The following is a 26,865-nucleotide window of genomic DNA, read 5'->3' on the forward strand; positions in this document are numbered from 1 at the left end:
AATTGCTGGTGAAACTTGCCATTACGAAAGCGATAGCGAAATGCATGGTATCAGTCCAAGCCTCGATCTACTTCTAGATTGAGGCTGGTCTTGGGTCTGATTTGCTTGTGGAGTTTATTTGCAGGTGGATCTCTTTTCAAGCGAACTGCGATAGAAAACATCGGAGGAATCCATGGATGTGGAATGTTCTGATCTTTCTAATTGGGTGTTCGTGGGTGTTGAAGGGTGTTTTTTTTTTCTTTTTCTCTTCTGATATCTGTAGCTTTAAAGCTTTATTGATTAGGCTTGAATGTATGAAGTAAATGTTATTCCATGGCTTATAGATGTAGATGTACGGAGTAGATGAGTTCGATGTGCATGTGCACCGAGGTTGGGCCGAAGTCACTCAGGGACAGGGTCAGGGTCAGGGCCAAGGAGTTAAAAATATCCATATAAAATCATACACAATCATACAATATAGTACTTTGTATTTTATGATATTTTATCCAAGTCTTATTGGCTGACTCTTATTTTCATCCATGGCATATATTTATTGGATGACGTAGGCTCAGGAATCGGGTGATGGGAGACTTTGACCCTAACTGGGACCCTTCACAAGGAAAATCCCCAGACTTTACTTTCTCAACCATGCCTCCATTTCGGAATTTCCTACGGCCAAAGACCCAACCCAATGGGGATCCGGCTATCTTGGATGAGAATCATCTCTCTCCAAATCAACGCCCTGCGCCCATACCGATCCGCAGTAGCCAGGATGAACCCACCGAGTACAAATTGAGTGGTATGTTTGAATCCCCCGCACTTCTTTGACCGATGGGGCTACTGTGATCGCTGTGACTGCTTTGGTGACTTCACTCTCTTCAAATGCTAATCTCGGTCCTTAGTGGTCAACGACAGCGGTGTCTATCTTCCGGTATAGGATGTGTGATCGGGAAATGTGTTACACCTGCTAATTACCGTGATAGCCTTCTCCCCCAGAGCGCTCGAGCTTTTGGCGCCGGTACCCGGGTTCCAACAAACCCATCAACCATCGAGATCTCGTTGATGAGAATGAGCCTTTCTCCATCTCTCGCGAGTCCTTTGACTCTTACCGCCGATCATTTGTATGCCCCGCGAACTGATCCGAACCGATCCGCATGAATCCAACTGACGTTAAATCTCCAATCTAGGATATCTCCGCGCGCTCACCTATCATTCACCCCGATGCTGGTCCTTCTCGAACTTCTCTTGACTCTCGATTCTCCCGGTTAACGCCGTCCGGCACTCACTCCAATAGCCTCACCAAGTCTGAAATCATGGAGGAAGAAACTTTTGAAGAAGTAGGATTAAATGACGAGGTGAAACCTAAGAAGAAGGGTTTCCTCTCCAGATTCGGTGACTCTAGCAACGATGCGCAAGCACCCGGGCCCAAGACTTCTACTTCGTCCTTCGGCTTCCACATTCCTGGCCGGAAACGCGGCCAGAGTGGCGGCGGGTCAGAACTGGCATCTGTGAAAGTGACCCCATCTGCCCCGGCGCCCACCGATGAGACATGAAGTGATGAATGATGAGATATGTTTAATGCGTTGTGGTTCTCCCTACGGCGTTTCGGGTTTGTTTCGGGTGATGCAAGCCACACTCGTTCAAGGGACAATATAATTTGGGACTTGGTCGATGATAATAGGGATCATCTTTTACCTGGAGAGTCTGGGTGGCTCATGTCACTTATTAGCATTTTGCGCATCTGTTGCCATCGAGTTGCGACTCGGGCCATCTGTGCTTCGTTCAGAGACAATATCCTACATTTTATTCTAGAATGTCCATGGCACTACGTCCTTGGATATCCACATACTATCAATCTTATTTTGTATAAGAAATTCAGTAGAAATATTTATTTTAATATGGTTGCTATGTGTATGAGCCTGCTGGGCATCATAGTCCACCTGGGCAGGGCTATGCTGTATCTTATCAGTGCAAACTGTGCAAACAGCCGGCAAAAAAACTTCCTCCGCCTGCGATCAAAAAAAATTATCCACCAGGACATCGAGCAGTCTCCGCTCGCAAAGACCCCAGTTTTAATACTTTTTTCAATCGGAGATACCCTACAGCCTACGGAAATTATCTTTCATAATGGCTGGATTGAAGCGTGCCGTTGATGGCAGCGAGGAGCGCAATGGCAAGCGGAGCAAGACCAAGGAAGGCTCCGCATCGAAGTCCAAGTCCGTGAAGTCAAGCTCTTCGTCCAAGAAGGACTCCAAGAAGGATTCCAAATCCAACAAGAGCGACAAGAAGACCTCTAAGAAGGTCCAGAAGGAAGAATCCGAGGACGACGATGACTTCGACATTGACGATGTTTCCGACGAAGACATTGATGCCCTTGATGCCCTTTCAGACGATGAAATGCCCGATGTGAGCGAAGAGGAGGAGAAGCCCAAGTCAGACAAGAAGTCCGATACGGATGACGAAGAGCACAGAGAGGCCCCAAAGAACCCCAATCCCAACCCTAACAGTAAGTTTCAGTCCTGCCTCCTTGGCGGCGTCGCATCTAATCGTTATTGCGCGTTTAGACAACAACTCTCGCGAATCCCACATCAAGCAAAAAGCACTCCAGCAGGAGCGCAAGGCCGCGAAGCCCAATGCCGATACCGTCGCCCGCTCTAAGAAGTTGTGGGAGCAGTTGCGCCGCAAGTCCCACGTGCCTCTGGAGCAGAGGAAGAAGCTTGTCAAGGAGCTGTTTGAAATTATCACTAACCGCGTTCGTGACTTCGTCTTCAAGCACGACTCGGTGCGAGTTATTCAGACTGCTCTCAAGTACGGAAACCTCGAGCAGCGCAAGCTGATCGCACACGAGTTGAAGGGCACTTACAAGGAGCTGGCGCAAAGTCGTTACGCCAAGTTCTTGGTTGGAAAGTTGATTGTCCACGGAGACGATGAGACCCGCGATTTGATCATCCCAGAGTTCTACGGCCATGTCAGACGTCTCATCCGCCACCCCGAGGGTTCATGGATTCTTGACGACATCTACCGCACAGTTGCAACCAAGGCACAGAAGAACAGACTCCTCCGCGAGTGGTACGGTCCCGAGTTTGTCATCTTCCAAGATGAGAATGACACCACTTCCGATCTCGCCAAGATCATCGAAGCCCACCCGGAGAAGCGTGGACCGATTATGAACTACTTGCGCGAGCTGATTAACCAGCTGGTGCAGAAGAAGAGCACCGGTTTCACTATGCTTCACGATGCTATGTTGCAATATTTCCTCTGCACAAAACCCGGCAGCAACGAAGCGAACGAGTTTGTCGAGCTGCTCAAGGGTGACGAAGAGGGTGATTTGGTCAAGAACTTGGCTTTCACCAAGTCCGGCTCCCGCTTAATGTGTCTGACACTCGCATACTCCAACGCTAAAGACCGCAAGCTGCTTCTACGATTCTTCCGCGACACCGTCAAGGCCATGGCCGGCGACGTCTACGGTCACCAAGTTATCCTTGCCGCGTACGAGGTCGTTGATGACACAAAACTCAGCGCCAAGTCCTTCTTCCCCGAGCTTTTGAACCAGAACGAAGCTGAAGAGGCCCGCAATGAGGAACTCTGTTACCAGGTCAACGACTTGACCGCACGTATCGCTGTGCTATACCCCTTCGCCGGCGAGCGCGTCAAGTGGCTCCTCCCCGAGGCCGATCAGACAGTCCTTGAAGAAGTCCGTGAGGTCCGCAAAGAAACCTCCAAGAAAGACCCGGCCATCCGCCGCCTGGAACTCGTCAAGGCCGCTTCGCCGACACTTCTCGAATTCATCGCTGCTCGCGCCTCTACCCTCCTCGAGACGACCTTCGGCTGCCAGTTCCTCTCCGAGGTGCTGTTCGAAGCCGACGGTGACAAGACCGCCGCTCTCGAGGCTGTCGCCGAGGCTGCTAAGTCGCACACCGAAGCCCGCGATACCGCACACGCGGGACGTCTTCTCAAGTCTCTTGTGCAGGGTGGACGATTCAACCCGGCCTCGAAGTCTGTCGAGAAGGTGGACCCTGCGTTGAACTTCCACGATGTGCTGTATGCGCAGATCAAAGATGAGGTCGTGGACTGGGCGACGGGGGCTAACCCCTTCGTGATTGTCGCTCTAGCCGAATCGGAGGACTTTGAGAAGAAAAGCGAGCTGCTCAAGACCCTGAAGAAGAACAAGAAGGCGCTGGAGCAGGCCTCGGCGTTGGTCGTGGAGAAGGATGGAAAGACGAAGCCCAGCCCGACTAGCAGTGGTGCGAAGTTGTTGCTTTCGAAGATCTAGATATAAGCGTTTCTACGGGATTATAGCATGTGTAATTACGTTGTATACAAAAAAGCATACCTTTCTTTTTTTTTTTCTCTGTTTCCTCTTATCTTTTGCCTCTTTCCTCCCTCTAATGAATTTTAAGATGGCCTGAAATTAGCTTCTCCACCGATGTGGAACTCATAGCCATACGGGTGGCTGATCTCAGGGGTTCGTCCATTGTTATTTTAACCATAACAAAGACCCTAATTATGTAGTACAATCAATAAAAAAATGTCTGTATCATATCCTTACTGCAACAATGCATCTTATACGGCGTGTGCATAGGTATATATCACATTTTAAGGGCCATGTCTCTCTGACTACACCGTATTACTTGGAATAGTTGGCGTGAGACAATCCCAATCAAAGAAGAAATTAGAGCATAGACATTTTACCAAGCTAATTTTATTATTATAACCCGAGAAAAAGCCTATTGCTATCGAGGTGTACATAGGAAAACACTGATCTGATCTATCAAGTGCTGGTTTTACACCTAATACTACTTAAACTACTACTATTGACAATTGCAAGGATAGTTCGAAGCCTAATCCCCATTGACTTATTTAGTCTGTAGGAAGATAACAAAATTGGGAATATCCTCACCACCACATATCCAAATAAGGCAATGATCAGGGCACGCTAAACTGTCTAAGGGGAGAAACTAACTGTAACGGTACCCAACCCGTACACGGGTCGAATCTACGACTTCAACCCTTTCTCTCTCTCTTCTTCTACCCATTCTGCAACGACAAACCCCCAGGCCCCAGGGCCTGAGAGAGAGAGAGAAAATATGCCCTCACTCACTCTGTCAAACCCGGACATGATCCTACCGTACGAAGACGATCGCCAATCCCAAACTCCCTCCCCACCGCAAATCGCGTACTTGTCGCATCTCAATTCTCGTCAATCAGACCCCAATGCCCCCATCTCAGCACCTAGTCGACAGAAGAAAAATTTTTCCCGCCATGCCTGGACACACGACGACGTGAATGCCAGCCGCCGTTTGTCGGATATTGGCGAGGAGCTCTCGCCCACGAGATCGGAGGGATTTGGCGATTCGGACGAACAAGACCTGGCCAGCTCACCGCTACTGCATGAGCACGACGATCAGAACAGGGATAATCCGACATGGAGTAGCTCCAATTCCACAATCAGTGCGGGGAGCAGACGCGCTTCTGCTTCCAAGGATGTGTCTGAGGCGCATAATGGACGCGACGAATCCCCCGTTCATCCCGAGGTCGCGAGAGCGCAAGCCACCGCGGTCGTTGGAGCTGCAGGGGGTTCTTCTGTGCCAGCTAGCAATGCCGTGGCGTCTGCAGCTGCAGAAGGCAAGGCGCCTGGGGAGGAGTTTTCCTCGGCAATACTGAGCAGCGAGGCGGAGAGGATTCTGGAGAATGCGAAGAAACGGTTAAATGTATGTTGATGTCCCGTCTTGTGCGCCGTAGGTTGGCTAGAGGGTAATACTAACGTGTTTGGTTTCCTAGCTCATGGAAAACAATCTCACTCGAGCTCGGTCGACGACACCGCGCACCGCCGCCTCACCCTCGCCCTCGAATTCGGGCTCCCAGCCGATGGGTATGCACCACCCGGTGGGCGGACTGTATCGGTCGATTTCGCGCACGGATCCTAAGAACTCTTCGCTTCGACGGCAGTCGCTCATTGCGTCGCAGGATACGACGAATAATCGTCATTCGAGAGTCCACTCTGAGACGAATATTCCGTCTGATTCGAGCCTCTCGAATGATAACAAGCGCATGTCGCGCTCTGTCAGTGCGATGGGCGCAAGCACTTCGTCCAGCCTTCATACTGATAATCGGTCGTTCCAATATGCACCCACCAGGGCGTATCTGACGCACCGGTCATCAGTTTCTTCTATCCAGCCTCCGATACATTTGAAAGACAAGGGCCAGCAGGAGCAGATGGCGCAGTCACCTGTTTCCACCGAAGACAGTTCGCCGGACTCACCACATGGTTTGGGCATCTCCTCGGACGAAGGATCAAAATCAAGCCCGGATGGTTTCAGTCCAGTCTACAGCTCCTTTGGTCCCCCTAGCCGCGCGCAATCGCAACTACAGGTACGGGATCTCCAGTATCAAATGAAGGGTCTTCACATCAAGATCTCTTCTCTTAAGGTGAAGACACAGGAGGATAATCTTCGCCGGCGTAGCTTGCAAAGCTTGCGCACGCCCAGCCCACTGACAGCCGCTGATCACTGGTATTCCAATGGGCTAGAGCTCAGAGATGATCAGAGCAGCCGTGCCTCCAACCCCCGACGCGACGGCAGCTCTGAAAACACTCGGGATGTCTCGAATGATGCAACGGCGGAAGATTGGCGCAGGTCCGATGAGCGAGCTGCTGGGAATACATCCAAATATGCCGGAAATTGGCAAGGCAATGAGCCTGTTGACTATGCCGATGACCAATCTGTCGCCGAGACCATGTACGAAGATGCTGAAGAAGGTGATTTTGATGAGGTTGACCGCGAAGCTCTGGATGAGATTTTGCGTGAACCGCTTGACGATGACTTCGAGAACGACATGGAAGCCTTCCCTGACGTTCCCACGCACACGGACGCGACACCCCACGAGATGCGCGAGGATGCGTTCGACTATGAGCATTTCATCTTGCATAGCGCATTAGGCAATTACACCCAGCAACTCCGTCGGGTGAGCAGCAGCTCGAACGGATCAGTCGAGACAACCCGGCCTGCATACGCCCGGCACTCCCGCACCAACAGCAACATGTCCGTCTCGACAGTGGCAACCTTCGCAACCGCGAACGAAGGTGAGCGCCCCGACGACGAGGACGACATTGACAGCGTGATGTACTGGGACCGACGGTTCAATCATGGTGCGTTCCCGCGATCCATCTCCCCTGGCGTTTCCGACACTAATCCTTGGACAGAGCTGCGACATGGACATAGCCATAGCCACTCCCAGTCGCATACCCACGGCTACAGCCACCAACCAAGTCCAATCCAAGAGGTTGAAGTCGAGGGTGATCGCTCGGAAACACCACGCGGACCACGATATGGCCCCAGCGGCGATGGCAACCCAGTAGACCCGAAAAATCTGTCCCCCCAGAAACATACTGGCCGCTCATCCTCAGCTACGGCCGGTTCTGCAACCCCAAACTCTCTTGTCTCGTCCCTCGTCTCGACCGTGCGCGCGGCATCCAGCACCCCTAGTGCTGGTGGTATCAACGACGATGACACCCAGATGCTGGAAGCACTGTTCGCCAGTCTGGGTAACGTTTGTATGGATCTGCAGGCAATCACAACGTCTGAAGATCCAGATCTGAAAGCTGCGCGTGTGCTGCGGCGTCGTCTTGATGCTGCGCGGCGAGTGCTAGAGGGAGAGCTTGATGCTTGATTTGATTGTCTTCTCATTTCTCATCTCATCGCTGCCCAGTAAATGATGCCGTACACCACGATTTATCCCCGATCCCTGATTGAGCGGGATTAACGTTCTTTTGTTTTTTTGGCTTTTTTTTCTTATTCGTTTTTCTTTGACCACATTATCATGATACCCAGTGTTTCTTTTTCTTTCTTTATCTGTTGACTGTGATTTTATTGTACCTAGGTCATCTAGAGACTTAGAGTATAGGAATAATCTAATTAATGTGATCAATGCATGTTGTGTATGGGATCTAAATATCTAAGAAGTCATTTTAGTACATGTAGACTATAATCACAATATTCCTCATTAAATCCCTCCCGAGGTCCCCTCTAGGGCTCTTCTGTTGGCTTATTTTCCTTCCAAAAACTAACAAACGACATTCAACTCCCCATCTCTCTTCATCTTCATCTTCATCACAATATACATTTCTTCGAAGTCCCCCCCTTTTTGCCCCGCGATCTCCTAATCGGGACACTGATCGCCCAACGATAAGCAGAGCCTGTCGCGCCCTCCATACACGCCACAGTCAACAAAGAGTAAGAAGCCTGTGGTGAACTATATGCAAGAAGATCATACTAATTAACCGCAAAAAGAAAACGCGCTATCGCTAAGCACCAAACCCAGAAACACAGCACAACAGTCCAAGGAAGGAAAAGGAAAAAAAAAAAAAAAAGACAACAACAACAACAACACCAAAGAAAAAAGAATAGCCAAGCTGAACAACTCCTCCCCCCAAACTCCAAGTCCAAGAAAAAGAAAATCCAACACGGATCTCCGCAAAAACCTATTACGCACTCTGCACACTCAAAAAGCCTTCACGATGAGCATGAGCGCGAGCGCAAACGCCAGGCCACCAGCAGGCGGACCACACTCAAACGCCTCGCGCCGTCTCCTCATTTTCCAGGAGACGCGCAACCCACAGAATGTCGCAGAGACCGTCTACCTCCCCGTCAACAAGCTGGGACTACCCATTTGTGGCGATGGACCTGAGATGCCTTCTATTTTGGAGTTACCGTTGCGAGTGCTGAGGGTGTTTACGGATATCTTTAATCAGCCGAAGTATAAGGGGTGGTATGTTTTGATTTCTTTCTTTTATTTTTATTTTTATTTTATTTTATTTCATTCTTTTTTATATTTGCTGTTTGATATCATGTGTACTTGAATGTGAAATCATATGCTAATTTACATCGTTGCAGGGCCGTCGTCTCTGCAGGTCCCTACCGTGATATTTCGGAAGAAGGGAAATTTTATGCTGTGGTTTTGGAGCAGACGCAGAATACGGTGCATGCATCGTATGAGACTCATATGGGGACACCTTGATTTTCAAATAGGGAAATAGGGATTTGGGGACTGGATTGTGTGTTTTGTTTTTCCTTTTCTTGCCTCATGTGTGGAATATTGGTCGAGTGTTGATTTTTTTATGATTTTCTTTGTACATTTTTTTTATCATGCTATTGTTAGCGTGTTTAACTTGTGGTATCTCAATATATTCCCTAGGTCAAAGTGTATGGTTTGATTAAGATGTATTCAGGTATTCATTTATGTATTCACAGGATAATAGAGTAAGTGAGGTAAAAAAATCACTCAAAATTAAGGGGGTGTTGAATAGCTTCAAAAAAAAAAAAAGAGAAAAAAAAGAAACAAAAATAGTAGTTGTCACACCAAATTGCCAAGTTCCCTGTAACAGGACGGTGTAATCTGGCGACGCCATCCCGGGGTGGAAATGTCTCTGCAGAATTGCTTCCCTCAAGGGTCATTTCCATTGCTTAGTGGCTTCCAGCGTCGTGGATTACTCGCACGAGTGAAAATGCCAACCCCAGGATTCGTACCAGGCACCTTTCCTGCTGACCTTGACAGCCGAAGCAGGGTAATTAGCATGGGCGGTGAGCCTTCCACTGGGTTATCCATGACAGATTAGAATTTATTGACCATCTTTGAAATAACTACTACATTTAATTTACTATTTAAACTATTTTTATTTTAACTGTATTAACAATATTAACATTCAAGGTTGAATACAAGTTGCTCTATTGTCTCCATTCTATACACTTTATCAATTAAAATACATTTATTTTCACATTCCAACATACCCGTTTCCAACCCTCATTCTTCACATCGCCCAGTGTCAATATCGGCCTCGACAGCCTTCACAAACTGCGGTCGGAAAGCAACCTTGTGGCCAATATATAGCACCGCAAACAACATCAGACTGAGGTAGTTGATAAAGAAGTCGGTAACACTGAACTTCGGAATGAAAGCGGTGAAGCCCTGAGTAATGATGATAAGCAGGTTGAAGAACAAGCCGTACCACGAGAAAAAGGGTTGCCAGGGAGCCTTATATGGAAGCGTGTCGCGTGAAACCCCCTGCGCAGCTAAAGCTCTCATAAATGCAAGATGGCAAATATTAAGAGATGCCCAGGTAATAAAACCGGCCAATCCAGCAATCTGCATCAACCAGTTGAAAACAGTGGCTCCGGCGTTGGACACATTGAGGAAGCCCAACAGGCCAAAAAGAGCCGTGAATCCAACACTTGCATAGGGCACGCCGTGTTTGGTCGTTTTTAGGAAAAAGCGAGGAGCGAAACCCTCATGAGCCAAACCGACAAGAATTCGACTCCCGCTGTAAACGTTCGAATTGGCAGCGGAAAGTACCACCGTAAGCAGGACCGCGTTGATGATACTAGGTAGGACGTTGACCCCGGCACGTTTCGCGGCGATGACAAAGGGGGATGCATCTGCATTTGCACCGCTGGCATTGTCGGTAAGGCGCTCGTCGTTGGATGGCACGACGATGCCGACGAAGAAAATGGTAAAAACAAAGAAAAACACGATTCGGAAAAAGGTCTTTCGAATGGCCGAGGGAATGTTCTTGCGGGGATTTTCAGTTTCACCCGCAGCAATACCGACAAGCTCGGTACCTTGGTAGGAAAACCCGGCTTTGATCAAAATCGCCCAAAATCCGACAAATTTAGCCAGAGCGTCTTGTCCAGGATCCTCGATCAGATAAGGACGGAACGGGCCTGGGTGCACCCAGTATCTGAATCCCAGATAACCCTCCCTACCAACGCCAGCATTGATGCAAATGGCGAAAATCATAAACCCGACGACGGTGATGATCTTGATGCTTGAAAGCCAAAACTCGACTTCACCGTAGCAGCTCACAGGGAACATGTTCAAAATTATGATAACAACCCAGAACACAGCAATGAAGATTGCCATTGGGATCGTGTCATCCCAATATTGAATGATTAGGCCAGTGGCAGTCAACTCCAGGGCAAATGTCGAGGCCCATGAAAACCAGTAGATCCAGCCCATTGCAAAGCCTAAGCTAGGATCGACCAGGCGTGTCGCATATGTAGCAAAGGCTCCTGGGATCGGTAGGTAGGTGGCCACCTCACCCAAGGCTATCATGACTGAATACACGATTGATCCAATGAAAGTGAATGCAATCAAGGCGCCAACGGGGCCTGCAGTAGCAATTGAACTCCCACTACCAATAAAAAGACCTGTACCTATGGCACCCCCTTCAAAATAATAACAATAAGAATGAGAATAAGAACAAAAATGTGTATAGCTCGGAATTCTTACCCATTGCGATCATCTGTAGATGTCGGCTTTTGAGCCTTCGCTGCAACTCCGGCAGTTGAGGTGACTCGCCATTGCTATGTTTCTCTTGATTCCCTTCAATGTCGTCGGCCATTGAGTATCTGATCGAAATATCGAAATTTCGAGTTTGTTAGAAGCAAATAAAACGTGGCAGAGCCGCTTTGGGAAATCTCAATTTGGATTTTCCTGGTCTCTGATTGGTTGAAAATTTTGAATATGCTACTAGGCACGTGATTTTACCTGTCTGCCTTGGTGCCTTAGGGCAATGATTCGAACCAAGTAATCAACATCTGATGGGTACATAGTATGGAAGAGACGCTTATGCATGTTGTGTCTTCCTAAAAGGGAAGGCAGATATCCTCCTCTATGATATCTTGTCATCTTTCATTTTCGTGTGACTCTGGATTTGGTGGGACCATTCCGATCACTTCCTGATATCCTTATTCTTTCACAACCTTCCTTTCACTCATAGGCGACGAAGTGTGCCACGCAGGATTTTGTTTGTATTCGTCAATATTATGTATATGTGGATGGATAATGTAGATATACAACCTGTCATAATTTTAATTGTTTTTAATGGTGTGGTATAATTGTAAAGTATAGTTTGTTGTATAGTTATATATATATATACCCCATCAATCAATATAGATTCCTTTCGTATAGATCAGGCAAAAGAATAGAAAAACGCTGTATACTACAAGATCAACAAGGGGTCGATTCCTAATGTACATAATTGTACAATTATATAAATAATGTCACCTTTATAAGCACAATATAGAGTTCACCCCCGGCCCTGACATCCCGGTATACGAGTCCTTCGCTATGTAATGGAGGATAATAGTTTGCCGGCACTAATAGCTAATAGGACTAAAGTCTCTGGTGACAAACTTCGTCACCCGTAATACTGGTAGTGTTGATCTGACATGATACCAGTGATTTAGCCCTAGAGGGTTCCTAAGAATGTCGCTCTATGTGACACAATCTCGCTCTACGTAACACAACCTCGCTCTATGTTACACAATCTCGCTCTACGTTACACAATCTCGCTCTATGTCACACAATCTCGCTCTATGTCACACAATCTCGCTCTATGTCACACAAGTTCGTCACCTTTCATAGGTATCCATGTTGTCGTTCTTATTTCTTACATTTTTCTTTCTCCTACTCCTTCCATCTTCCCAAAATGGCCATGGCTGCTCTTCCTGAGATTAAGGCAGAGCTTTCTGGAATCATAAAGGCATTTCTTTTGGACATTGGTTACGAGTTTCCTCTTCTGAAACCGTATCCTGCAGTCGGAGGCGAAGTGAAGCGGCATTTCAAGAATAATGGGTTCTCAGATGAATTTGTTTCGAAGATCAAGCCACAGATTAAGACCGGTATCGGAATTGCAACCACGACTTTCCAAACAACCCCCTTCAACATACAATGTACAGTGGCAATATTCACTACTTATTGTCTGATTATTGATGATTTTGCCCATGAACTCGAATTCAAGCATCACCTAAAACGATTCAATACCTGCCTTTTGACTCGGCAACCTCAAGGAAGCCCGATCCTTGAGAGCATGGGAGAGTTCCTGAGCTCTTTTCATTCTCTCTTCGGTCGATTTGCCGGTGACATGATTATCAAGGACTCACTGCAATTCATCAGTGCATGTTACGTCGAAGCGGAGAGCGAGAATATTAAATTCCCAATAGAAGCGCATCTGTTCCCCAGCTACTTTCGTCTGAAAGTTGGCGTGGCCGAAGCCTACTCCTTTATGCTATTCCCAACCGCCCAATTCTCCGAAGTCGAACGTCTCCGGTACTGCCTACCGCTGATACCGTATTTGACATCGGCTTTCAACTGGATAAATGACATCATGTCATTTTACAAAGAAATAGCTCAGATGGACAACTGTAATTTCGTCACGAACTCGGCCAGGTGTAAAGGGCTGACTGAGATAGAGTTTCTGAGAAAGCTCTGTGATGATACAAGCGACATGATTCGGACTTTGCGTACGCTTGGCAAGGCTCACCCTGGGTTATCGAAAGTGGTTGAGGCTTTTGTTTTTGGTTATGTGGTGTATCATCTGACGCAGACGCGGTATCGAATGGAGGATTTAGATCTGACATTCGTTTCTGATGCTAGAGAACGACTCAAAGCTTCGATTGAGAGCGGAGAATAAACGTTGCATGGGTGAATAGCTCCTGGGAAAAAACCTCGAAGTGTAGTATTGAGAATTCAAGACATCACCAAGTAAATGAATTTGAGCCTAACTTCATCCGTACAGATAGGAAATAAAGAACATCTTAGAACCTTTTACCTGAACTCTTTTTGTAAGAACAGAATGCGCTGGAGGCCTGGAGGAATATGGTGGTGTAGAGTTCATTATAGGACGTGAACTTCGCTGGAAAGGGAATATAACGTGTTCATAATAGGCAGTGACTTTAGTGAGACACCTGTGGGGTGTTAAGCAATAAGTATTCAAATAAAATAACACAGCCTAAGTATACTTAGGCTCATTACTGGAAGTATCCCTGGCCTGAACCTCAAATGATATACAAAAAGGCTCATGTCATACACTAACACCACCAAGTGGCGTTTCTTGGGCTTTTTGGTGCTGAGATGTTAAGAGTTGCTAAGCTAAGACTGTGGCTTTAGAAGCGTAAATGTGACGCCAGCTCAAATAGGAAACCATCATCCGACAGGGAAAAAAAGGTTGCTCCATAGTTATGAAGCGCAACACGCGACATGATTTAATGGAGAGAAAACCGGAAAATAGAATACGGTGGAAAACACAGCGGAAAACGCAGTAAAATTCAAATACACGTAACTTTGGAGCGCCCTGGTATTTTTCAAATACGGTAAACGAGCTCACCGTATGACACCAATAGTTACACCAGGACCATACACATACATACTACCTAGGTATGGAGACAACACAACAACGAAAGGAAGGGAATCGCCACGCTCTGGAATACTTGGCCCCAAAGTGTCTCCGAGTGGAAAAAAAGTAAGAAAAATCAAAGCTGAAATGGGCTGATCAAAACGGAACGCGGTGGCATCAGAACATTGGAACCCGAGGACAGAATTTATTGGACTGAGAAGCCCCCTAGGAAGGGCTATGGATCCATCTTCTTGACGCTTAGGTACGCCAAGGGGGCCAGCCCCAACTAATCTCCCTGGCGGCAATAGAATTTATTACATACCGGACACTTTCCTTGAGCCAACCTACTCATTGGCGCAGAATCTTCCTTGTTACCGATATCGGGCTAATGCGGACCTAATAGACCAAGATATATATATATATCCCAATCCCACTGATCGGCGCTTCTTGGCCAAGTTAGTATTCGAATCATAGAATCTCTCGCCATGGCATCGAAGGAAACTGAGATCGCTCGCGATATGAGTTCTGACGTTATCAATCCCTCTGAGAAAGAGCCAGAGGCATCCCACACACCGAAAGAGACGACTGATGTCCATGGAAACTCGGATAATGAGTCTCTCGACCAAGAGGCTCAGGCTGGTGTGAAGGGAGTTCAGGCCGCGGCAGCCGTTTGGACTAAGTCTCATCTGATCCTGGCATATGCGATGTGAGAATTTCTTCATGATTTGACGTCTATATCCGTTCAACCCACTAACTTTCTTGTGTGAAGCATTTGGTTTATCTATTTTGTTACCTCCATCCAAGAGGTCGTCATCCGTTCTCTAAACCCTTACGTGACCAGTGCCTTCATGCTCCATTCTTTGACTGCCGCCACGAGTATAATGGCCAATATCATTGGAGGGTTGAGTAAAATTCCCTTGGCAAAGATATTGGACTCATGGGGTCGGCCTCAGGGTATGTCTTTGATGCTGATCATTTGGGTTGTGGGTTTCATCATGATGGCGGGCTGCAACAACGTTCAGACCTACGCGGCTGCACAAGTTTTCTCATCCGTGGGGTACGATATCCATATTGAATTTCTTTCTTTTCTTTTTCTTTTCAATGTCTTTCCAACAGCCTAGCTAATTTGCAACAACTCCTAGATCCCAAGGAGTCAGCTATTGTTTGACCGTTTTCATTTCAGACACCTCTGCATTGAAGAACCGAGCCCTCATGTTGTCGTTTGCAACCTCGCCATACATAATCACCACCTGGATCGGAGGACCAATCTCCCAGAGTGTCCTCGAAGGCCCCGGCTGGCGATGGGGGTTTGGAATATTCACCATCATCGTCCCGGTTGTGGTGGCTCCTCTGTGTCTTCTGTTCTTTTGGAATCAGCAGAAGGCCAAGAAGATGGGCCTGCTAGCACCCAGCCGTGGTCCGCTCACCTTGTCTACAGTAAAGCAATACTGCATAGAGGTCGACTTGATTGGAATCATTCTCCTGGCTGGTGGAATGGCCTTGTTCCTACTTCCATTCAGTCTCTGGTCATACCAAAAGGATGAATGGCGGTCGGCGATGATTATCTGCATGATCGTATTTGGAGGACTTTTGCTCATCGCATTCGCTCTCTACGAGCGATTATGGGCCCCAGTGACTTTCATCCCATTCAATTTATTGATGGACCGAACCGTCTTCTTCGGCGGGCTAATGTTCATCTTTGAATTTTTCAACTCGATGGTCTGGGGTAGTTACTTCGGATCAATGCTCCAGGTTGTTTGGGGTCTGGATGTTACAGAAGCCAGCTATGTCTCAGCCATTTATAGAGTTGGATCCTGCCTCTTTTGTCTCCTCGTCGGCTTCCTAATCCGCTGGACTGGTCGCTTCAAGTGGCTGGCGGTTTACTTCTCCTTCCCGCTTATGATCCTGGGCGTTGGACTGATGATTAAATTCCGTCAGCCCGATGCGGGTATTGGGTACATTTGCATGACTCAAATCTTCGTTGCCTTCGCTGGTGGAACTACTGTTATCTGTGGCGAGCTTGCTATGATGGCACCTTCGGATCACCAGCACATCGCTGTTATACTTGCTATGCTGAACCTGTTTGGTAGTATTGGAAGCGCGATTGGATCAACTGTGTCTGCCGCTATCTGGACCAGTGAGTTCCCGAAAGCGCTGGCCAAGTATGTGCCGGCGGAGGTGAATGTGGCAACGGTATATTCGGATATTACGGCCCAGCTGTCGTACGAGTGGGGAAGCCCGGCTCGGAATGCCATTGCTCACGCCTATGGAGATGCGCAGCGATACATGCTCATCACCAGTGTTTGTATGCTGGTGGTTGCTTGGGGTTGTGCTGCGATGTGGAGAGACATTAAGATAAAGGATCTTAAGCAGGTCAAGGGACGCGTGATTTAAATTGATGTACCGTTGATAGAAGAGTGCGAAGCTGGCAGATGAAGCTTATGGGGATCAGATCGAAGCTAGTAGGAGTCAGTATGTAATAATGTTATTCTAATTAGTTGTCGGTCATACGGTTAGTATAGACAATATAGGATCGAAGAGTGCAGCTCATTGAAAACGATAGTCCAATGATTAGGGGGGCTTCCACATGGCCGAGTAGGGATTCTAACGTAAATAAGCTTTGACAGATTACTATTTTCAAGACATGGCCGTCATATCAAAAACTAAAGTACTATTCTATCAATATTAGTACATTCCAAGCCCTCTCATTGTTTATACTCACTAAAGTTACAAGATTGCAATCCTATATGATACCTAACACCGACTCTTTACGGGCACAATTTTAGAAACCCCTTTCTGAATCTCCAGCCCGTGGGCTTCTACTCGAACATACCCAAGCCGTCCTTTGATGCTCGTCATGGTCTCAAATCCTGTCTTCCGCTTCACTGCGACGGGACTCAGGCCTGAAGTAGTAGCACCCCCGAAGACCTTCCACTCTTTATGCTCAGTGGCTCCGTTCCAACTCATATAAACATTGGTTGTGTTACGACCCTGGTCAATGCAGGAAAACACATCGGGAAGAGTTTTGGGGATACCGACCCAGGGGGAGCGATACGCTCGGTAACTTGCGACGACATCATCGAATCCAAACTGGGCAGTCATGACACAAGAACCGTTGGCATTGTACTCCTTGATTTTAGGGTTTGACCCGTAGCCCATCAATACATGGTTTTTAGGCAGCAGTTGTGTGTTTCCTTGAGAAGTTGAAAAGATCTCGTCTTGTTGATCGTGGAGAGTTTGGATAAGGGAGACCTGGCGAGTAGCTAGATTGACGTTCATCAATATGCCTTCAGTGTGATCAGTGCCATTCTGAACATCAGAGTTGGAATTGTCAAAAATGCTAAGCATGAATGTATCCTTGGCCTCATCGTGGATGCGGGCGTCGTGTTGGTAGCTGAATTTGATTCCATTGAGGTCAAAGTCGCCACCAGTTTGACCCTATTGTACATTGTTAGCATATGGGACATATTTGTAATACACTTGAAGAAGCTTGAAGTTACCTGAAGCGTCCAGTCAACCGATCCATCCTTCGCGATCTTAAACAGCGAACAGTAGTAACGAGAAGAAATGATGTACGTTCCATCTTGAAACTTGTCCACTGAGTTGATGTGAAAGTAGCCATAGGGAGAGCTGCTATTGTGTCCCCAATCTTGAATAGGGTAGAATGGCTGTACATTTTCCAAAGGAATCTGGTGAATATGGTCCAGGGCACTCCAGCGGAAAAGTATCTCGTTGGTCTTAACATCAATCTCATAGAAGAGTGAGTCGGCGACCCATCCATTCTTGGGACCTCCCACGGAACTGAGATCAGTCTGAGTGACATTGTAGCCAGTAACCAACATTGTACCATCAGACGTGATTGTATTCTCGTGCATGTCAATCCAAGATACGAAAGAGGAGCTGTCAATGCTGCCCAAGGCCTTGTAGTTGTCGTTCGTCACGGAGACATTATAAATACTTTGATAGGACTCATCCAAGACCTGGATAATACCGTATCCCCAACCAAATGGCTCTGGGACCCCAAGACCGTTGAAGTACGTCAGGACAGGCTTCCCATCCAGCTTCTGTACTCGGAAACCCTTTAGGTCACCAGGTGGGCTCTGCCAGACAAGCTCATTGCTGTCCGACATAACAAACACGCTGTACCGATGCGCATCCCATGATTGATCGAAGAAGAGGTATCCAGGGCTTACAAGGCCTGATTTGGACACCTTGAGATTCGGCGGCTCGTGAGGGCTGGACTTGAACGTTTGCCAGGGCCAAGTAGTGTTCCCAGCTACAGCAAGGGTAGCTTGGAGCCCACAAAGGGCGGCAAAGGCGGAAAAATGACGCATGGTAGGATTGACTACCCTGCAAGTGTGGACTACTAATTCTTAGGCTTCCCTGGATGTCTCGAACTCAAATATGACTAGAATTGCTTGGAAATCCCACTGTCTAGCCGATGTCGGCCAGCCAATTCACTCCCTTATACGAGTGATTTAATTTGGTATTAGGATCGTCCTGAAGAATTCAGTTGTATCTAGGTCCACGGGTATATAGGCCCGTGGGCTGTTTGGGGATCATCTGATAATTCTTGATCAGATTAGATTAGCGGCTCCACATTGTATTTCAATACGGTACACTAGTCTGTGTCATATTACCCGTATTTCATGGTATCCGTAAAAGTGAAAGTCAGACGGACAGGGACTGATCGGCACTTGCCGAGCTCGTTCCAAGGTTTTCATATCCACCGCATTCATGGGGATGGGTCAGCTCGGGGTGGAGTATCCATGGATATAGGTACGACCTTATACTGACTAATTTACTCTTAGAACTCTCTTTAAGTTACGCCAACCCGTTGTTATCCCCACAGAGATATACCCAAGCCCACAGTGATACGCATAGAAACTGCCGGTGACTTGATCATCTACCGATCGGGAGTGACGGCAACGCTACGGATTACCATTTCGTCGCCCTTCTCTTTTGGCGCGCCCCTGTCGTCATTCTTGGCTCGGTATGAAAATTTTGATTGACAAAAGGGTCTCACGGATCTGATAAAAAAGCCTCACCTTCACAAGTGCGCCAAGTCTTGGCTCTAACTCTCAGTTCGCTTGGGCCTCTGGGTAACTCTCAAACTCCTTGCCAAGACCGTTGGAAAGGGATGACCAGTTTCATCGTCTGCTTACTGGAGTTAGTCGGAGTTAACGCCCGTGTGAGAAGCTTAGATTTTGGTGCATATTTTACACGCTGCAGGCCAGGAACGGGTGTGTAAATGCAGTTTAACGTTGTACACACATGGGAGGTTCTCTTAGTGTTGGAAGATGGGATTCTGGAATGTTATACGAGCATGTAGCCAATCGTGTCTTGCATTGAAGGCCTAAACGAAAGTATGTAGATCCCTAATTTATACAGAGGAATTCTTGTCATCCGCCCATTCCTCAAATGCCGTGTTTCCCGCAGCTGTGGGCATTTTCACCATGAGTGGTGCTCGAACCTCTTTTTCGACCCTGGTAATTTCGGGCTTGAACAGGATGCTTTCCGAGAGAGTCTGGAAGCCAAGTTTTTGATACAAGGGGACTCCCTCCACTGTTGACTCAAGGTAAATCGGCAAATTCAGCTGCTCTGCCACGTTTATTCCCCATTGCATAAGCTGTGCTCCGATACCTCTACCCTGGTAATCTGGATGCACTGCAACTGTGTGACAGTCTGTTGCCGGGTCAATATATGGTTATAATTAATATAAGAATCGGTAGCCACTCACACACATGCCTCTTGGACCCAATCCACTTCTCCCTCTTTTCCCAAAGCTGTCCTAAGAAGCCTTCGGCACGCTCTCGCTGTTCACCTTCCAACCATCCAATCCACGGCTTCTTACGCTCTTCGGTGGTCCTTTCCCGCCAGTAGACTTGCCAAGTCGCCATGCCGGCGATTTTACCGGTGTTGGTGTCAATGCATTGGAAGGTGTGCTCCATGCTCAATCCTTTCCAATATTCAAGAGTCCCCTCGGTGTGGACTTTACGGAACGCCTCATCGTTGAGATCGGTTCCTGGGTAGATGAGGTCCAGGATTAATTGGCCCTTGAATGCCGCAAACCAGACATCATAGATAGCCCGGATATCGGGGAGCGTGGCAGGGACAACAACAAAGCCCATATTGAGTGAGTGCAATAGAAAAGAAAAGTATAATCACTATTGAGGAATAGTTTAGAAAGAGTTGAAGAAAGTGGCAGTGTGGTATTAAGTGCATCAATATTCAACAAATTATTTCCTTGGCGCCAAGGCTCCCGAAGTCGGATCTGATAAGACAAGGTTGCATTGAAAGTTAAAGTTACGTAGGTACGTAATTGGCTGTATTCCCTCCGGGGCCGGGTAATGAGACATTTGGCCTAAATGTAGTTTAGTGATGATGATCCGGTCCGTTGTTCGGGTGGATTTGTCGGGTGCTGTTTTGGTTTCTTTCTTCTTTTTCCCATCCCAACAACCCCCCTATTATTACCAAAGCCGACTATAGTGATCGCCGTCATGCCTGGTCTCGAAGAACAGCCGCCCTTCAAGGTTCTCATTGTTGGAGGATCTTATGCCGGGTTGGCCGCAACTCTTAACCTTGTTGACCTGTGTCATGGCCGGAAATGTCGATTCAACCAGACTGAGAACGACCAGGGCCCAGGGAACAAGATTCCCGTGCAAGTTACCATCGTGGATGAGCGCGACGGTTATTGTATGTGATATCCTCACGTAACATTGGAAGCATGTCACTGACAGTAATTATTTAAGACCACCTGATTGGTCTGCCTTTAGCCATCGCTTCCAATGCCGATGCTAGCACGTTCTGGAATAAGTTTGTGGATATTCCCGCTCTCCAGTCCCCCGATATCAATCACATACAAGGAAGAGTAGACTCGATAGACTGCAAGTCCCGGATCGCAAGAATCCATCAGAATACTACGAATGATGGGCACAAGATTGTCGAGGAGAGATACGACTACATGATTACGTGCTCCGGCTTGCGAAGGGAGTGGCCCAGTGCACCCAAGTCTTTGACTCGGGAGGCATATCTTGCTGAAACTTCAGACTCTGTCCAGACTATCGAGAAAGCTGCAGGAGGTGTGGTTGTTATTGGAGGGGGTATGTGTCACCATATTTCTTCCGTTTGAGTTGTACCAATTGACTGGGTCGTTGCAGGTGCTGTCGGTATCGAGATCGCCGCTGAGATCAAGATGCTTCAGCCTCAGACAAAGGTGACCCTCGTTCACTCTCGGCAACAGCTGCTCTCCTCCGAGGACCTCCCCGATGAGTTCAAAGCAAAGGCTCTTGAAATGCTGAAAGAGTGCAAGGTCGAAGTGGTGTTGGGAGCACGCGTCCAGGATACAGTTCTCGGTAGCGACTCTGATCCGGCGAAGTACACACTGAAGCTCTCGGATGGCCGAGAGCTCATCACTGACCATGTAATTAATGCTGTTTCACGGTTTACACCAACATCTTCATATCTTCCCAAGGATGCTTGCAATCCCGAGGGATATGTCCGTATCACGCCCAGTCTTCAATTCTCCGCAGATGTGCCGAACAAGAAATATCATTATGCTGCTGGTGATATTGTCTCCTGGTCTGGTATTAAGCGTGGTGGGGCGGCGATGCACCAGGGGCACTGCGCAGCTGTCAATATCCACCAGCAGATGCTAGCGGAGCGATACAATACGGAACCAAAGTTCGTCGAGTTGGTTGAGGTGGCTCCCATGATGGCTTTGGCCCTTGGCAAAACCGCTGTTGGGTACTTCCCGACCATGGGACTGTCCACGGGCGACGAAATCCGCAATATGTTCTTCAATGATGATCTAGGACATGGAAGTAAGTTGACAATTCTTGCAACCAGATTGATTAAGCTAACAAAACCAGTTTGTTGGAGATGGATGCGCTTGGGAGAAGCAACTGAGTAAATATTCAAATTGATAGAAAGGCCATGAAACGATATTTTATGTAGTAGGGTATTGTGGAATTGCCTATCATAAAAGATTGGGATTAAACAATATAGATCTATATCAACAGAAACAAAAGGGCAAGAAAACAGCCATCTACTTTTTTCAATTATCCATCCACTGTTTGGTTCAAGGCATTGACCCTGTAATTCTCACTCCGCTCGATTAGCTGTGCGTGAGTGCCTTGCTCAACACAACGCCCATCCTCAATCAAGAAAATTATATCCGCCTTACGAATCGTGTACAAACGATGCGCAATTGCGATCACTGTCATGTTTTTAGATGCCTTCTCCAATCCGTCCTGGAGCAATCGCTCAGACTCTGCATCCAAAGCACTGGTTGATTCGTCTAGGAGCAACAACTTCGGCTTTCGGATCAGCGCCCGCGCAATAGCCAGTCGCTGCTTCTGACCTCCGGACAGACGATCACCATTTGGCCCACAGTGCGTATCGTACCCGTCGGGAAGTTGCACAATGACATCGTGGATATTGGCCAATTGACATGCTTCTTCCAACTCCTCTTGCGTAACTTCGTGGCCAGGTCGCGCACCAAGGCCAAGATTGAAGCGAATAGTCCCTTCGAACAAAACACTCTGCTGTGGTACATATGCAATGGAGTCACGGAATGATATGTCACCATAGGCAACGTCTCGGCCATCAACATGGATGGTGCCGGACTCGGGGGAGTATAGGCGCTCGACAAGTGAAATGATAGTGGATTTTCCAGCACCACTAGGTCCGACCAAGGCGGCAAACTGGCCCGGCTTGACGTTCAAATCTAAGCCATGAAGCACGCGGGTGTCTGGCCGTGCAGGATACGCGAAATGGACCTGTTTGAGGGATACGCTGATACCATTTCGAGTGTCATCGACCTTCTCGCGGCTGATTGCCATGGATTCAATGTCGTTCGTAGACTGCAAAAGCTTGCTAGGCAGGGTGTGGATGGGTGCTGACAGTTTCTTCGTGGATCCCAGATCTAGCAGATTTAACAAGCGGCGGGTGGCCTGGAAGGCGCGCGAGACATCAGGAGCCAGGGCAAACATCTGTCCCCATAGCTGTGAGCTGACGAGCAGCGCTAGCTGAACAATGAAGAACTGTGTCTGAGTATAATACCCTGCAATAATGTTTTTCGCTCCCCACCAATATGCCAGGCCATATAGGAAGTTACTGAGGCCATACCCGATAGCAAGCCAGACATTGGCCCATGCACTTTGGCGGGTTATCTCCTTCATGGGTGCCGCTAATGAGCGACGGTATGTTCCCATAATCTCGTCTTCAGCGGAGAGAGACATGACGGTCTTGATCGAGTTGACAGCCTCCACTGTGATTCCCACCGACCGAGCAAAAGCCTCCAGGTGTCGCTCTTCAAACTTTGCCAATGAAGTAACTCGCATCCAGCCAGCAGCCAGCAGCAAAGGTACCACAGCAAGGCAGACAATGGCGATACGCCATGCGATAATGTGCGACATGATAATGGCAGCAAACAGGTTGATGAGAATAGACAAAATTGTGCATAAAACGGAGCCCGTTAGGCCTGCAAGAGCATTGCTGTCCTTGGTGATCAAGGAAAGCAGCAATGATGGGTTGCGGTCATTGGATTCGTGCCATTGGAGATCCTGCTCGAGAATGGATCGCAGCGAAAGAACTCGCACTTTGTAGATAACGTTTTCTGCCATCCAACCAAAGAGAGACCAGCTGACCAAATTCGCAAAGAATTCAATAATGGCAAGGACAAAGAACATGAGTCCGTAGAACTCTCCAGCATCGCGAATATTCTGCGGCTCCTCGCATCCACTCAGCTTACCCACGACATTACCAAAGATCACTGCTGAAGCACAGTACGTGCCTCCAATAACAACAGAACCTGCCACGGCGAGGACCAGAACAAATGTATATGGTCGGAACATAGAGCCTAGCGAGCTAGCTGTTGAGGAAACTGACCTTTGTGCATCGACAACGCCGCCGGTTTCTTTGGACTTGGAGTCTTGGGCAGTAGAGATATCGACTGTTTCATCTTTATCGCGGATATCACCGGCCACGGAAAGACAAGGCTCGGCCTTTTCTGTTATTTGATTCACAGGTGACACCGATCGGGTGGATGTTCCCTCTTGCGTATTATCGACATTGAGGTTTTGAAGGCGAACCAGCTCTGCGTAGGCACCATTTGCTGCCAGTAGTTCCGTATGAGGGCCTTGCTCAACAAGTTGTCCTTGTCTCATGACAATGATGTTATCCGCATTTCTGATGGTAGACAGACGATGGGCAATGGTAATAACAGTTCGCCCCACGGCCACACCTTCCAAAGCTCGTTGGATGCGCATTTCTGTCGTTGAGTCCAAAGACGCTGTAGCCTCGTCTAGGATGAGAATCCGGGGGTCTTTCACTAAGGCCCGTGCCAAAGAGATACGCTGCTTCTGTCCGCCACTGATCAGGTTCCCACTAGAACCAACCGAAGTACCATAGCCTTCTTGGAGCTTCCGAATAAACCCACTGGCATCAGCTAGCTTTGCGGCACCTTCGACCAAGTCTGCTACCTCCCGCGCATGGTCCCCGTGTTCTAAAGAGGCGGCTTCAAGGGCTTGGCCACCCCTCACAGCGGCAGCAATTTCAACAAGCGCGGTGCCGGTCAGGGTCGACTGAAGATGAGCGTGTACAGGGGAATTTATCAGGCCCAAGGCAATGTTCTCGAAGATTGATCGATCCAGAAGACAAGGCTCTTGTTGGACAAGACTGATATGGCTCCTCAATGCACGCACATTCAGGCCCTTGACATCATGTCCGTCCAACATAACAGTTCCCTCGGTCGCGTCATAGAATCTCGTGGCTAAGCCGGCGACAGTAGACTTCCCACTCCCAGATAAGCCGACAATGGCGGTTTGTTGGCCAGCAGGACAGGAAAGCGAGAGATTTTGAAGGACTGGCTTATCTGGGCGAGAAGGGAAACGGAATGAAACATCGCGCAGCTCCACATGGCCCTTGACTTCGGATAAGACCTCTCCAACGTCCTTCGCAGTGCCGTCAATTGTGGATGAGTGCTCTATATCAGCCTTCAATTTCGTGAAGGCAACCGAAGCGGCGTCGAAACTTTGGATGAAAGGTGCCACTGTACTGAGGATCAAGGATGCTGAGAGATAGAATGAGTTAGCAAATGGTCATATTGATGCATGAATATAGACACTCACCATCAACTAGAATAAAAATTACAGTATATGTTGCCCCAACTGTCATGCCGCCCGCATCAGACTCTACCGAATCTGCAATCTGCCTAGACCCTTGCCAGAAGGCCAATGCATTGGCCGAGAAAGCAATAAAATAAAGCAAACCCGCTTGGGTAGCCGTGGCGATCGATTTGCGAATGCCCGCAATCCGGGATGGGTTCAAAAACTCGATAAACTTCTCCTCCAGCCGGGCGTTGGCTGAGAAAGCATGAACTACCATTGTGTTGGAAAATGCCTCGAGTGCCACTGAAGATGCCTTGGTCATGCTTTCCAGCGCGCGACCGAAGTACTTTTGCACGAAATATCCACCCAGCAGAGACATGATCAAGTAGGCGGGAGTCAAGGAGACCAACATTCCAGCCAACTTGGGATCCTTGATGAAAGCCACGATGTACGCGGTGATGAAGAAGGCAAGACTGTTGATCACGATGCCGACCTTTTCAGATGTTCCTTGTTGCACGGTGGTAATGTCACCTGTGATTCTCGAGGATGCTTCGCCAGCTGGGAGGTTGTCGAAGAAGGCCACATCCTGGCGGAGAAGGGCTTTGAAATATTTTTCACGTAGACGCTGAGCCAATCTCTCGCCAGTCAGATTCCAACTAAGCACATAGATATAGATCAGGAAAAGGTAGGCAATGCCGATGTAGACAATCATCAAGACTTTCTGGTTGATACCATCTTGGTATGAGTCGCCATTAGTGCTGTTGGCACTGCAGGTCGTTGAATTCATCTCATCCACCAATTGACCAAACACAATAGACATGATCGGAAAAGGGATTCCGGAGGCAACTGCGGAGACAAGGCCGAGGATAAGGAGGGCGATATCTGATCTGCTAGGCTCTCCATAGACAAATAGGCGAAAGAAGATAGCTCTCTCCCTCCACTGTGACAAGTTAGCTCGAGAACTTAAAGGCTCTAGAGGTGACATACGCTGCGCTTTTGCGCTGGTGTATCTTCAGCAGCCATAATAAAAATTCTGTCTATTGACGTGAATGGATGAGAGCATTGAGGAAGATCATTTGTTATTTTATCCCAAAGGTAAATATGCTGTGGCAGAAACCTATGAGCTCCACTCATCGATTGACTCGATTACCAAGATTTTACAGCGAAAAGCCGACGTCGGACAATACGTAAGATTGGACCCTTTATCAGATCGACTAGTAAATAACAACTGCCAAGAGCCAAGTATGTATTTGTTGTTTTTTTGGTTTTGGTCTTGGAGCTTCTTGGGTGTGGGGCTGGACCTAGGGCTTGGCCGAGAATGCTTTATGTACCTTTTGTCCGGGCAAAGACCTTATTTGAGAAAGGTCTAGCAATTTCCGATGCGATGATCTCTACTGTATGCTCGCTATATTCCGGTATGTTCATCCCGCAGACTGCTTGGCTATTGCGGATTATATTTTTTTTGCGTAAGTTGGGGTTATTACAACTATCAAACTCAAAATCTCGGGTTCGGGTCCAAGGGGCACATTCTAAATCTGATTAGATTTCAGTTTGTCCGGGAAATTTACTTCGCTGCGTTGCCGGTTGTCGGCTGAAGGTTTACGC

General features: G+C 47.9%; 11 protein-coding genes across 11 annotated transcripts; 7 read left to right on the top strand and 4 right to left on the bottom strand.

Moving 5' to 3' along the window:
• Positions 1 to 627: 627 nt before the first annotated feature.
• On the top strand, positions 628 to 1,532 carry N7487_002901 (uncharacterized protein; the record flags this gene model as incomplete). Its single annotated transcript, XM_056870648.1, has 4 exons — positions 628 to 778; positions 882 to 910; positions 963 to 1,100; positions 1,167 to 1,532. 4 exons carry the CDS (start codon positions 628 to 630, stop codon positions 1,530 to 1,532), a joined length of 684 nt encoding a protein of 227 aa, XP_056735432.1.
• Positions 1,533 to 2,106: 574 nt separating this feature from the next.
• On the top strand, positions 2,107 to 4,252 carry N7487_002902 (uncharacterized protein; the record flags this gene model as incomplete). Its single annotated transcript, XM_056870649.1, has 2 exons — positions 2,107 to 2,485; positions 2,544 to 4,252. The coding sequence occupies 2 exons, from the start codon at positions 2,107 to 2,109 to the stop codon at positions 4,250 to 4,252; spliced, it is 2,088 nt and encodes a 695-aa protein (XP_056735433.1).
• Positions 4,253 to 5,096: 844 nt separating this feature from the next.
• On the top strand, positions 5,097 to 7,647 carry N7487_002903 (uncharacterized protein; the record flags this gene model as incomplete). The annotated part of the gene is made up of 2 exons (XM_056870650.1): positions 5,097 to 5,690; positions 5,761 to 7,647. 2 exons carry the CDS (start codon positions 5,097 to 5,099, stop codon positions 7,645 to 7,647), a joined length of 2,481 nt encoding a protein of 826 aa, XP_056735434.1.
• An 847-nt stretch (positions 7,648 to 8,494) lies between these two features.
• On the top strand, positions 8,495 to 8,994 carry N7487_002904 (uncharacterized protein; the record flags this gene model as incomplete). Its single annotated transcript, XM_056870651.1, has 2 exons — positions 8,495 to 8,745; positions 8,871 to 8,994. 2 exons carry the CDS (start codon positions 8,495 to 8,497, stop codon positions 8,992 to 8,994), a joined length of 375 nt encoding a protein of 124 aa, XP_056735435.1.
• Positions 8,995 to 9,777: 783 nt separating this feature from the next.
• N7487_002905 (uncharacterized protein) lies at positions 9,778 to 11,374 on the bottom strand (the record flags this gene model as incomplete). Its single annotated transcript, XM_056870652.1, has 2 exons — positions 9,778 to 11,198; positions 11,263 to 11,374. The coding sequence occupies 2 exons, from the start codon at positions 11,372 to 11,374 to the stop codon at positions 9,778 to 9,780; spliced, it is 1,533 nt and encodes a 510-aa protein (XP_056735436.1).
• Positions 11,375 to 12,463: 1,089 nt separating this feature from the next.
• Positions 12,464 to 13,447, top strand: N7487_002906 (uncharacterized protein; the record flags this gene model as incomplete). The annotated part of the gene is made up of 1 exon (XM_056870653.1): positions 12,464 to 13,447. The coding sequence occupies one exon, from the start codon at positions 12,464 to 12,466 to the stop codon at positions 13,445 to 13,447; it is 984 nt and encodes a 327-aa protein (XP_056735437.1).
• Positions 13,448 to 14,634: 1,187 nt separating this feature from the next.
• Positions 14,635 to 16,543, top strand: N7487_002907 (uncharacterized protein; the record flags this gene model as incomplete). The annotated part of the gene is made up of 3 exons (XM_056870654.1): positions 14,635 to 14,855; positions 14,919 to 15,206; positions 15,292 to 16,543. The coding sequence occupies 3 exons, from the start codon at positions 14,635 to 14,637 to the stop codon at positions 16,541 to 16,543; spliced, it is 1,761 nt and encodes a 586-aa protein (XP_056735438.1).
• A 360-nt stretch (positions 16,544 to 16,903) lies between these two features.
• Positions 16,904 to 18,483, bottom strand: N7487_002908 (arylsulfotransferase family protein; the record flags this gene model as incomplete). Its single annotated transcript, XM_056870655.1, has 2 exons — positions 16,904 to 17,587; positions 17,650 to 18,483. 2 exons carry the CDS (start codon positions 18,481 to 18,483, stop codon positions 16,904 to 16,906), a joined length of 1,518 nt encoding a protein of 505 aa, XP_056735439.1.
• Positions 18,484 to 19,532: 1,049 nt separating this feature from the next.
• Positions 19,533 to 20,280, bottom strand: N7487_002909 (GNAT family N-acetyltransferase; the record flags this gene model as incomplete). The annotated part of the gene is made up of 2 exons (XM_056870656.1): positions 19,533 to 19,834; positions 19,890 to 20,280. 2 exons carry the CDS (start codon positions 20,278 to 20,280, stop codon positions 19,533 to 19,535), a joined length of 693 nt encoding a protein of 230 aa, XP_056735440.1.
• Positions 20,281 to 20,649: 369 nt separating this feature from the next.
• N7487_002910 (uncharacterized protein) lies at positions 20,650 to 22,061 on the top strand (the record flags this gene model as incomplete). The annotated part of the gene is made up of 4 exons (XM_056870657.1): positions 20,650 to 20,845; positions 20,902 to 21,252; positions 21,310 to 21,972; positions 22,021 to 22,061. The coding sequence occupies 4 exons, from the start codon at positions 20,650 to 20,652 to the stop codon at positions 22,059 to 22,061; spliced, it is 1,251 nt and encodes a 416-aa protein (XP_056735441.1).
• A 148-nt stretch (positions 22,062 to 22,209) lies between these two features.
• N7487_002911 (ABC transporter ATP-binding protein) lies at positions 22,210 to 26,283 on the bottom strand (the record flags this gene model as incomplete). The annotated part of the gene is made up of 3 exons (XM_056870658.1): positions 22,210 to 25,223; positions 25,282 to 26,200; positions 26,248 to 26,283. 3 exons carry the CDS (start codon positions 26,281 to 26,283, stop codon positions 22,210 to 22,212), a joined length of 3,969 nt encoding a protein of 1,322 aa, XP_056735442.1.
• Positions 26,284 to 26,865: the final 582 nt, after the last annotated feature.

Source organism: Penicillium crustosum, assembly GCF_028827405.1.
Source record: "Penicillium crustosum strain IBT 35664 chromosome Unknown utg000001l_segment0_segment0, whole genome shotgun sequence".
Lineage (NCBI taxonomy): Eukaryota > Fungi > Ascomycota > Eurotiomycetes > Eurotiales > Aspergillaceae > Penicillium > Penicillium crustosum.